Below are 12,107 nucleotides of genomic sequence, written 5' to 3' on the forward strand. Positions count from 1 at the left end.
TGAGCCACCCAGGCGCCCCTGGGTTACTTGTTCTTGTTCGAACAATGCCGTGTGTGAAGACCGCGTACATGGTCATGAAGTAATGTTTCTCTCTGCAGAAGCCAAATTTTCTACTATTCCACTGGGATGAGTGTGGGAATTGCGGCCTCTCTACTAATCGTCATTTTCGTACTGTCCAAGTTCATGCCCAAGGTAAGTAGCAGAATCCTCATCTGCAGTCAGGAGGAACTTGGAAAGTTGAGGGACTGTTTTCTTGGATAATCTTATAGCTCTAAGAATTTGCATTTGTGGCTGATAAGTTAATGTCCTTTTTCACTGATCTTTTCCTTGATTCAGAAAGGTACTTTCCATGATGAAACTTGGAGTCTGATTGCATACAAACTCCCCTTTCTTATTGAAAATCCTGTGCACAGTGGGGAATTAAAGTCTCCTTCCTGTTTGCTAATTACATAGCCAGGCTTTTAAGTTATTTAGCACCTCGTTTTCCCAGTGGTCTTTGCACACTGTACCATTTTAAATATAAAGGATGTCTTCTTAAGGGATGTGGTTTTTGTGCATTTTCAGTAGGTTGAATTTTTTAAAAATCGTAGTTCCATTTTGCTGCTTTTATGTATGGAAAGCCTGTTGTAACTTTTTGTTTTCACTTCTACTCTGTCTTAGAAAAGTCCCATTTACGTCATCCTGGTGGGAGGCTGGTCCTTTTCTCTGTACCTCATTCAGCTAGTTTTAAAAAATTTACAAGAGATCTGGAGGTGTTACTGGCAGTATCTTTTAAGTAAGTGTTGTCGGTTTTGCTTTCCTTTTTATATGTTTATAGGTTGTTTTAGTTCATTTGATCCTGAAAAGATGTTGCCTGCTTATAGTCCATGCCCTTTTATTAATCTTTAAGAATCATAGTTCTTTGCTTTATTTCTAACCCTGTGTAGTCGACACATTAAATGGTGCTGCCAGGGAAAAGACTTTAATTGGTTGGTGTTTATAAGTATACCTCTCTTTACACAATAGGCATCTTTCTGAAAAGTTATAAATTGACTTTATTAATAGTGTCTTATTTTAAATGCACTTGAAGACCTTAAGAAGCAAAGGACTCTGCCATGAATTTTTCTATGAAGTGAAGATCCTTTGGTTATATAATTGATAACCCTTAATCTATCTTTTGAGAGGTGATTAATCTGGATTTTCATATGTTAGGCTTTTTTAAACAGACTGTTCTAGCGTTGTTCAACATGTAGCTTTAATCCTCCATTTGAACCAGATAAATTTGGAAACAACAGAAAGAGTAGACACTTCAAGAGATAAATATGTTTGAGTAGTGAAAAAAGCGTGAATCCTGGGTAAAGATCTTATCCATGTTCCTAGTTCAGTAGGCGCCATATAGCGCATGCACTGCTGCTTCCCGCACAAATTATTTTTACCAGTTATAGATCAGAAAGAATGTTTTTCTGATAACTCTTCTCTTAGGCTATGTCCTTACAGTTGGATTCATAAGTTTCGCAGTCTGTTACAAGTACGGGCCCTTGGAGAATGAGCGGAGCATCAACCTGCTGACTTGGACCTTGCAGCTGATGGGCCTATTTTTCATGTATTCCGGTATCCAGATACCACATATTGCCCTTGCCATTATCATCATTGCACTGTGTACTAAGAACCTGGAGTACCCTATTCAGTGGCTGTTCATCACCTACAGGTGACCGAAACACAATATAACTTTGTATTGAAACACACCGTGTGGGATGCAGTTGCGGCAAAAGGGTACAGAGGCGTTGACCTGGGAGCCTGTTTGTTCATGGAAATTTATCTTATTATGCTTCTGCTTTTGTTCCTTCCAAGTCTTTCTTTTTAGACTCTCTCAAGGCATTTTTCTCATTTTATTTTCGTCATTTTATCTAAAATAAAAGCATCCAGTAAAGTGTCATGTGTTCCTGTTACCACTAGGTGGTGCAAAGCATAGACTTTTATACCACATGCCTCTGGTCACCTGGTTCTGGATTATTTCACACTGGCTCTCAGATTGCTTCAAGAGTTCTAGTCTTAAAAATGTAGTTCAAAGTGTGTTATCGTCTTGCACAGTGAACATGGAGTGGTCATAGATTCTGAGGTTGTCAGTGGTGGTTCTGTTATACATAGTCAAGGTGATGCCATCAGTTTGGGGAATCTCAAGTTAATGGACCACAATCTTATACCATTTTTCTTGTCATTTTTCCACTTTCCAAATATTTTGTCTATCATTTATAGGAAAATAAGTGAATTTATTCACATTAGTGAATACTATTGATTACTTTGACTTGTCATTCCTAGTCTAACATGTCAGGAGTATGTTATAGGTAAAGATGTCTCTAGAAGAAAGGTGGGGTGATGACTCTTAATGTCCAGGCTCTCTGCTGTGTACTTGGCACACTGAAGGAAGCTAGAGGGCAGGCTGGATAGAAATTACTGATTAATGATTCATGATGTTATTTTGGTGAGCACAGAAAGATGTGTAAGGCAGCGGAAAAGACTGTCCCTCCTCGTCTCCTGACAGAAGAAGAATATAGGATACAAGGAGAAGTGGAGACGCGAAAGGCTTTAGAGGAGCTTCGAGAATATTGTAACAGTCCAGACTGCTCTGCTTGGAAGACTGTTTCTCGAATCCAGTCTCCAAAGAGGTAAACTCTTGGCCATCTATGCCAGGAATCTATCAGGTTGATTGTGACCTTGAGTTTTAACAGAGATCATACTTCTAGATAAACATTTTGTATTCATAGCTTAGTTTTCCTGCTCATCGAGGGGTAGTTGGGAAAAAGATAAATGTATCATCATATGTTAAGCAGTAGCCTGTTTTCTGCTTCCTCAAGGAACCATCTACTCTAGATTTGATGGCAGCATTGAGAGGAGAAGACTCCAGTACTCCAGTACCATATTAAGTTTCCCATTGCTCTCTGGGTGGGTTTTTTTGTTTTGTTTTTTGTTTTTTGTTTTTGGTGGGGTGGGGGGGGGTGTTCCCTTTTTACTTGGGCACCACCGTACTGGTGAGTATGTGAAGCTTCAATTTGGAATCCTGATGGCATAAAGTTTATAAGGCCATAAACGTGAATAAATGTGTAATGCCCCATAATCTTCTCTTATCAGGATTACAGATGACTAAAGGAACCTTAGCACTTTCCTAACTAAAAGCATAGGCTAGTGCTTATTAAGCAGGATAGGGTTTCATGGGATGTTGGCCTCTGACCCCAGCTTTCCTTTTCTCCTTATTTCTTGCTTTTAGTCTGCTTCCCTGCCAGAGTAAGGCAGGCTCTGTATAATTTGAGCTGTGAGTATATGGAGGGTTTCACTTCGTTCTTATTTTGAAAGAAAACCAGAAAGGACATAAGGCAGGTTCTTAATGAGTATTATCTTCTCTCTTCCAGATTTGCTGACTTTGTGGAAGGTTCTTCTCACCTCACACCAAATGAGGTTTCCGTCCATGAGCAGGAATATGGATTAGGGAGCATCATTGCTGAGGATGAAATCTATGAGGAGACATCCACTGAGGAGGAGGACTCAGATTTTCCGTATCCTGCTATCACACAACAGATCACCTCCTGACTTAGGTGGTGGTTCGTTATTTTTATATGGACTGGCTTGGCACCTCAGTGGTCCATGTTGCATGTGTGCACCATTGCTTCTCAACTCCTTGAAACAGGGTGAGATAGTGCAAAACTTCTCCCACTGAAATTAGAAGCTGAAGTAGGCCTCCCTCTGGAAATGGTCTTGGTGGTCTCCGTGGGATCTCTGAGGGAGGATGGGTAAAGCAGTGAATGCTTTCAATGCTTCCCATGTTTATGTTTCAAAAACAAAAAACCAGATGACCACAGCTAGCACGGTGTTCTAGCTCCTCTTAAAGATTGACTCGGTGGTGGCGTTTCTGCCACCACAGCTGGCACTCAAAAGTGAGAACTGTGTTACATGTGTGGTAACTCTTTGTGGACCTTAGGATGCGTCTTCCAGAGAGAAATCCACAAATCTGAGCCTCCCTCACTTCTGCTTTTCTTTCAGTGACTTTAGAATAATCCATGTTTTAGCTGTTTTAAGAGGAATATAGATTTTTATTTCTGTCTTGCTTTTGAAATGAATATATTTTTTTAAATGTCACAAATTCATGTTCCAGAACCAGGGAGTACTCCAGATTGACAAGCCCATGGGCCCCTACGTGTTTGTTAGTATGGGTCAGCCATTAAAGCCCCAGAATTGTTGTGTGGGGTTTGAATTAGTTCACACATACGATATTCTAAGTCTTGCTTGTTTTTAAGAAACATGCCTGTGAACTCTTCTGTAGGGGAGGTCTGTCAGGCTTTTATTATATTCAAGTTTTAATTCTATCTTAAGACATTTGCGTTCTTTCCTTGTCATTGCTCCAGCCCCCTTTGCCCTTCCAGGAAGTGTCTATTTCCTCAGCTGTGAAGTATGTACAATTTTGAGTTCGTTTCATTTCTTATTCTCTTCCCCTTCATTTGTAGTATTATTCCTGCAAGTTGGGAGAAGTGCTCATTTTTGAGAGAATTTTTTACGCGTCCTCCATTTTTCCTGTCAGTGGGACACATATCTTTGAGTTGCTGTGGAATCAAGAAACTCTCCTTTTCCTTTCTCTTCCTTTGTCTACCCATTCTACCTGTTCTTTTCAGCCTCTCCTTACCACCTGTACTCCGCTCCCCCGGCCATAATCTGGCTAATTTGCAAGCCCTGAGGCTGTCTGTGAAATTTCCTTAATATAACATAAAACTGTAGCTATGTAGCGGCCACAAGTTGCATTGCCACGAAATAGTCCTCCAGGTCACCTTTATGCCTCCGGATGTTTATTCACCTCTCGGAATCAGACACAGTTTTCCTTGAACTTAGTATACTTACTTGCAGTTCCATTTCTGATCAGAGATTCATGCTGCCTTTTATTACAGTGGCATTAGTTTCAGATTCTTTTGCCATTGGAAAGTACCCTTATAAACCAGCAATGTCACTTATGAGGGAGCAAATTCCCAAGTCTCTGTCATTTGGTTGGTTCTGGCTCAGTGATCTTCAGCCCCGTACCTTGGAAGAGGCCATAATGACTCTAGCCAGGAATATGGGCACTGACGGCCGGAGCACAGCCACAGGTGCCCTGGTCCACCGGGATCCCTGAGAAGGCAGGTGATTTTTTTAAAAAACTGTAATGACTCCTTCAGGCTAGCCATTTAGCAGATAATCTTGTCGGGCCCTGGGCTCAGTGCTGACTTCCAAAATGTCAGCTCTGAGACTCCCATCCAGGTGGCCAGTTGATTATTACCACCAGTGTTTTCCATAGCTTTACACTGTCCTAAAGTGACAACTACCTCAATTGGCAGCAAATACAGTGGAAAGTGAAAGGGCAGGATTTGGGAAGATGCTGTGGGTTAAAGTTGCCGGGCAAAGGAGCTTTATACTGGGAAACCTTAATGCCTTTGTAAATTATGTACATGGTAAAATTTTATCCCTCTGCAGAGAACTGTTAGGGCCTCTGGAATATACTATTTTTTGCTCTGTATTTATAGAAATCAGGATCCAGCATATTTGAGCAGCTGTTAATTTGAAAAAATAATTCATCTGTACAAGTGGTCTCAGGATTACCTGGAGACTTTGGTGCCTTCCCCCAGAGAGCCTGTTCCGGAGGCGGTGGCTTGCCTCCAGGGTGACTTTCCCTGCCCCGCCTCTTATCTTTATCTTGATGAGAAAGCGCTAAGAAACATTTTTTCTGTTTTGTTCAACTCCTCATGAAATCTCGTTTCCATCTCCAGATCACTTTTTTTCACCGACTTTGAACTTGGGGGGAGTATAGTCAAACCCAGTTTATTACTCTGTGTGTGTGTGTGCGTGTGTGTGTGTGTGTGTAGTCGGAAACCGGAGCTGCAGGCAGAGGAGGTGACCGTGGGTCCCGCAGCGTGACAGCTGCTCTGAGACTGGGAAGGACAACGGTGCCTTTGGTGTGCTGTGTGTCCTTGCTCTGCCTGCCCGTGTGGCCCTGCCCCAGATGTTTCAGTGCCTCCTTGTGCCCACAGATTGCTTGACTCCATAAGCCCTCTTCGGAAGCCGCTCTTGTCTCCCTCTTGGCCACTTAGTCTGCTGGCTCCGTCACTACTTGAAGCCCCCACTTAATTTTCTCTGGCAGTTACAGCTCTTGCAATTCAGCATAGTTTTGTCTCTCAGACTGATCTCATGCAAAAGGATTGAGGGGATAACCATGGAGTGAACTGACACTGGAGCCACATCTCCTGCCACGTCAGCGTCAGCGTCTTGCTTGCAAATACCAAGCTGTAAATTGGCCCCAGGGCTGAGGGTCTCTTCAGCATCGGAAATCTATCACCCCTAATTGATCTGACCAAGTTATGGAGAGCACAACTGCCATTAATGGGAATATGAGAGCCAGCTGGCCTAAAACCTTGCCCCCTTCACTTTCCCACTCAGATTGCTTTCATGAGACCTGCAGAGCCAATTACCAAAAATAAGGACAGGTTTAGCAACTTGGATCTCTTCTAATAAGGAAGTCCTACCAGCCACTTCATCCCACCAAAACTAGTTTATTTTCTCCCCCAGATTCATGACTTTCATGTCTGTTACAAAGGGAGTTTTGCTGATCACAGGCTTTGGGTTCCAGTGTTCTATTTTGTGCAGATACATCCCATCTGGGGCCTAGCCCTCTCTCCACCGACTGTGTTCCCTTCAGTCCATTCCCAACTGGCATATACATTAGAGATTTGATGAATGAAAGGACCCAAATAGGCCAGATAGTCCTCCCCGGCCCTGATATCCATAAAAAGCTTGGAAATGGATTATGCAATTGCCCTCAATCTTTTTCTTCCAGAAAAAAGGATGGGCTCAGATGGATGCCTGCGTAAAAATGGTTCTTAGCTGTGTACTCATAACTTTTCTCTGAATTGAGTAGTGAAAGTTGAAGTAGGAGGAAAGGAAATTAAATGTCCTAGTATTCCTTTGGACTCAGGTCTGACATATGAGATAATAACCTATATTGAAATGCCAAGAACTTTATCTCAACCAATGAGAGGACTGTTTGACAGATTTATTATGCCTTCATGTTACATAGGCACTGAAACCAAGTAATAAACATATAAAATAGCCATTTGCACAAGGCAGATGCACCTAAAACCTCTTGTTTATGTTTTGATGTAGCAGAAATTGATGATTATGTTTAAGGAAACCTATGCAGTATGGTGAGCCAGTAGTATCTCTTGGTAACGTAGCTTATGGCCCCAGTTGCTGTTGAGTTAGATTCTAGGTGGTTACTACCTTGAAAAGGTGTGTGGTGCCTTATGTGATGGGAGCCAGAGCCTGCTAGGAATAGACAAGGCAGATTCATGTCCACATCAACACTCAGCTTTAGTGGGGGGTGGGAATGGCATACAGCCTCCCCCACATTTGGGACTTTGGGCTCCCATATTCCCTGCCTGCGTGTGTCATCTTCCTCTTCACGCTCTTGACAGTAACTTGAAAATGGTGAAATCATCTTCTGTGAACTCTCCTACAGTATGGGCAACATTCGTGTCATGTTAGCATTCTAGGTAGCTCGTAATGTGAGTGTTAGAACTGTTAGAGCCTGCCATGGTCTCTGCTTCCCGTGTTTGTAGACTTGGTGGTAAAATAGCAGGGCTGAGGAATTCCTAGGTAAGTTTTAACCTGTGGGTAATGCCTTAGTGTTGTTTTAAAAGATTTGCCATTTATATTTAAAATAAATGTTCATGAATGTTTCAAAAGAACAAAACGATCAGGGATGGCTCTTTGCCATGGGTCTCATTTTCACTCTTTTCTGTAAGAAAAAATAACAATGTCTTATTATATATTTTTCATTTTTATTTTACAAGTTTGTAAGTAATGCCAATTTTAATAAAGTTTTATAGACTATGTAGTAGTCTGTCTTAATGAATGTGTACTTTTCTTACTTGGATCTCTTGAGGCAATTAGCTTCTAAGTTTCATCTTTCTGATGAGACGGTGTTGCAAGCCATCTGTTTTCCTTTTTTTTCTTACCCACCACTGCCCACCCTGGGTCTGCCTTGGTCTGCTTCCATCCTTGGACTAGATGATTTCTCAGCATGCCCGATCTCAAGGGGGAATTATTCCTGCAGGAGTCATGGGGTGTGACCATGCAGTCTCACAGGCAAAAAACATGTATAGGCTATTCCTAGTTCAGGGAGCTACTCTGATTGTATTTTAGTTCTTCTTCTTCTTCTTTTTTTAAAAATAAGATTTATTTATTTTTATTTGAGAGCGAGAGAGAGAGAGAGAGAGAGAGAAAGCCTGAGCAGGGGGGAGGGGCAAAGGGAGAGGGAGCATCTCCAGCAGATTCCCTGCTGAGGGCAGAGCCCTACTTGGGGCTCGATGTCACAATCCTGAGATCATGACCTGAGCGGAAACCGAGAATCAGACACTCTTGGTCAACTTAGTCAACTGACTGAACTTGGGTCAACTTGGTCACTTGGTCAACTGACTGAAACACCCAGGCATCCTTACTTCTTTCTTTTTTAAAAGTATCTTTTGTGGGGTGCCTGGGTGGCTCAAATGGTTAAGCGTCTGCCTTCAGCTTAGGTCATCATCTCCAGGTCCTGGGATTGAGCCCCACTTAGGGCTCCTGACTCAGCAGGGAGTCTGCTTCTCCCTCTCCTGCCTCTCCCCCTGCTCATGCTTTATCTGTCTCAAAAGAATAAATAAAATCTTTAAAAGAATAAAAATAAAAAATATCCTATGTTTCTCCACTGGGATGAGAGATGGACCCTCGGATCCAGCTGTGGGATGTCTGCCAAGAGCTTTGTGTAGGGAGAGAGGGGGCAGGGCTGCAGTGAGTATTAGGGCCATGGAATAAAAACTTCAATTATGTGTAGGCCCGGCTTCTGTGGGAGGAGTCTGGTACCTTCCATTTTCTTTTATGTTTTAGCTATTTCCTTTGCTCTGGGGATCCTTTGGAGCATTTGCATTAATTCTCTGCCTGTGTCCTCTCTTCCCAGTTATTTAGGCTACATGGAAATCTATTGTCTGTTTTTCAAAGACCATAAAATAGGAAGAACCAGGGTGGAGACCATATGTAAATTTATGTAGATGAACACAATAATGGCATCTTCTCTCCCTTCTATAACTATACTAGGTAAACAAGAGATGGAGGTGATTATTAATCATTGAATTAATAAAAGAGCATTATTGCTAGGTATGCAACACCATAGGGTTTTAGTAAGGACAGAAAAGATAAAGTATGTAAAGAAGTTCTTCTCAAACTTGAACATGCATAGTATCGTCTGGGAAGTTTGTTAAAATGCAGATTTCTAGGGGCACCTGGATGGCTCAGACGGTTAAGCATCTGCCTTCAGCTCAGGTCGTGATATCCAGCCCTGGATCGAACCCCATATCCGGCTACCTGCACACTGGGGAGTCTGCTTCTCCCTCTTGTCTGCCTCTCTTCCTGCTTGTGCTCTATCTCTCAAATAAAATCTTTTTAAAAATTGCAGACTTCTGATACAATAAGTCTGGGTTGAGGCCCAGGATTCTGCATTTCTAATAAGCTCCCGGGTGATTCAGATGTGGGGTGGACCTCACTTTGAATAGCAAGGGTGTAAAACACTTAGCTTGTTGCCTGCACACAGTAAGTATTTAGTCAATGTTACTGACCCCAAATAATTTGTGAGAGTCAAGAAGACCTTTTACCACCAAACATCTTCACTATATCTGAAAACTTCTCTGTTTTTATTGTGTAGCATCTTTTAAAAATGAATATCCTTGGGAGGACTTCTGCGTATGAATTAGTTTAATCAGATTACTGCCTTCCCAGCCCTGCCAGTAATCAGTGCTAAAGGATCTAGAATTGTTTCTTTTTTTTTTCTTTTTGCCAGCTCTATTGAAATATCATTTATATATAATAAAATTCGGTTTAGGTTTTGCTGGCTTTTGACAAAAGGAGTTAATTGACAGTTGTGTAACCACTACCGTAGTCTTGATATAGAGCTTTTCCATCGCCCCCAGAGTTCCCTCATGCCCCTTATACAGACTAGAAAATTTAATGGAGAGAAGAGGAAGGGGGTTTCAGAATCGCGGTGGAGGAAAACCAGCAGCTCCATTTACTTGAATTTTGCCTGGAGATCAGATCCCAGTCCTGCATCCCCCAGGCTGCCTCCTCTCCATCACCCCAGGAATGCTTTGACAGATTTTGAAATCCCCACGGACTTGGAAGTGTATTCATACCTCATCCATTTAAAGTGACCCATTCATCCCAGTGTGGCCAGAACCTTCCTAGTTTTAGTTTTCAAGTTCCCATGTTTAAAGGACTTGCCTTAGGTCCAAGACAAACTAGGGTGGTTGGTCACCCCAGCTGTGATGTTGATGCCGTTGTGTGATGCCTTCTGTCATGGAGCACATAAGAGGCACTCAGAAAATGAGTCAGTGGGTGGACACACAGATAAACCCTTCACTGTGGGCAGCTACAGATTCCTGGCCTGGAGAACAGAGACCTGGATTCCAGACTGAGGTTCCTGGGATCACACCGTGGGAAAGTGGCTTCTCATCCTAGCTCTGTTTCCTCCACAGAAAAGAGGGGGTCTGTGGTCCACATACACCTGGATTAGTGTGCTGATGGCACTTCCGCTTGGCTTGCTCACTCTCTCCCTTGCCTCTTTCTCCTTTTGGGTATATCTAGTAGATCAATAAATCATGTACGGGGAGGCTGATAATGGAACTGCTGATGGGCCTGGCATATGCAGAATGCTTCTGTGAGAGCAGTAGAGTTTGGACCTTGAACCAAGCAACTGTGCCTGGGAGTTGGAGGATCGAGTCTCTTTCTAGCTAAGTGTGTGTAATGACCCATTTGCTCTTTGTGCATGCCTGGGAGAGAGGATGGTGGGCAGACGGAGCCTGTTATTGAGGAATTTTCCTGGGTGGCTGAGAGGGTACCCAGGAAAATTGTATAAGCCTCTTACCTATTGGAGGCAGCTGTTTACAGCTGGGCTAGTGCTGGGAAGCAGCGTCTCAGGGTCTCATTCAGGTTCCAGAAGGTTAAAAATCAGAAATACCAAAACTTGGGCTGAACCCTATGGGTGACTTAGGGTCAGGGAGCTGTATTCTATTCCTGGTTCTGCCACATATTGTCTGGGGGACCTCAGTATTTGCCTCTAATTTTCATTTTCAATGGAGTGAGTAGCTGTGCTGCCTAACTGACAGGGTGATGTGATTCCTGGAGATGACTGGTACATGTGGGAGTCCATGAAACTGACATGTACACAAATGCCAGGTGGTATCACTACCTGGGTCTTTGGGTCTGTTTGTGGGGGGCTGACTCAGCGGGAAGGGAATTTGGGGATTTTGTCTGCTTAGTTCCCCAAGTAATGTCCTTAATACCCTCTGACTCCCAATAAGATAGGTAGGTTTGAGAGAAGTACTGTTTCTTTGCTAGGGAAGACACTCCAGCCTGCCTTCCTCTTTGACCAAAATTCCTGACTTTTGGAGAAGTTTTCCTTGGCTATAAATTCCACTCCTGCTCTTATTTCCAAATTTGGGGTGGGGGGTGGGGCAACAGCTCTACCTGAGCCCTTCAGCTAAGCCCAGCCAGATACCCTTTCCTACCTACAGTATATGTATGTGTGTGAGAGGGGGCTTTCTCATGTGACTAAGCATCTCCCTCTGGGGCTCCAGGCCTGGGAAGAGTTAATCGAGCCACACCCTCAGCAGGAACGGCCTCGGACTTTGTGCTGAGCAGCCGTCTCTGGCCTCTCCTGGCTTGACTGGCATAGGGAGCCTTGGCGAGAGGAGGCAGCACTGTAGAAGGTCAGAGGAGTGGACACTGGCAAGAGGAGGGCAACCTCTTTCCTGGCCTCTCCGACACCATGGACAGCTCCCGTTAACGACCGCACCTCTCTACCCTTGGGGCCTTGGGACTCCTATGCCCCCTTCCCGTCCAACTGGGATTTCATTCACCATTCTCCAAGAGACACTGAAGTTATACCCTAGTTCCAGTGTTCGGTGAGTCTTGCTTTGGCCTGTCACTGCTCTGCCCATCTAGGGGTGCCCTATCTGGGGACAGCTTCCTTCCCCCCCCCATCACATTCCCACTCCCCTCCAATCCAAATCCAAAGAAGATGCTTTCCTCCAGCC

The 12,107-nt window shown here is 43.5% G+C and overlaps 2 protein-coding genes across 5 annotated transcripts in view; both read left to right on the forward strand.

Annotated features, from left to right (window-relative positions):
- NEMP1 (nuclear envelope integral membrane protein 1) overlaps positions 1 to 7,881 on the forward strand; it is a 25,710-nt gene extending 17,829 nt beyond the window's left edge. The window contains exons 5-10 of one of the 3 annotated variants that reach the window (XR_009356654.1): positions 99 to 192; positions 661 to 775; positions 1,462 to 1,687; positions 2,472 to 2,645; positions 2,835 to 2,922; positions 3,387 to 3,519. Coding sequence is in view for 2 of the 3 variants with exons in the window: in XM_059184891.1 (XP_059040874.1) it covers positions 99 to 192; positions 661 to 775; positions 1,462 to 1,687; positions 2,472 to 2,645; positions 3,387 to 3,564 (787 nt within the window). In the remaining variant the exon portion in view is untranslated. Of the gene's footprint in view, positions 1 to 98; positions 193 to 660; positions 776 to 1,461; positions 1,688 to 2,471; positions 2,646 to 2,834; positions 2,923 to 3,386 lie in introns of all 3 variants that reach the window. The other 2 variants (XM_059184891.1, XM_059184892.1) reach the window with 2 other exon arrangements.
- MYO1A (myosin IA) overlaps positions 4,412 to 12,107 on the forward strand; it is a 27,482-nt gene continuing 19,786 nt past the window's right edge. The window contains exon 1 of one of the 2 annotated variants that reach the window (XM_059184890.1): positions 4,412 to 5,135. The gene's annotated coding sequence lies outside the window, so the exon portion shown is untranslated. Of the gene's footprint in view, positions 5,136 to 11,746; positions 11,976 to 12,107 lie in introns of those variants that run through there. The other variant, XM_059184889.1, reaches the window with a different exon arrangement.

This window comes from Mustela lutreola, chromosome 8 (assembly GCF_030435805.1).
Source record: "Mustela lutreola isolate mMusLut2 chromosome 8, mMusLut2.pri, whole genome shotgun sequence".
In the NCBI taxonomy this organism is placed as follows: Eukaryota; Metazoa; Chordata; class Mammalia; order Carnivora; family Mustelidae; genus Mustela; species Mustela lutreola.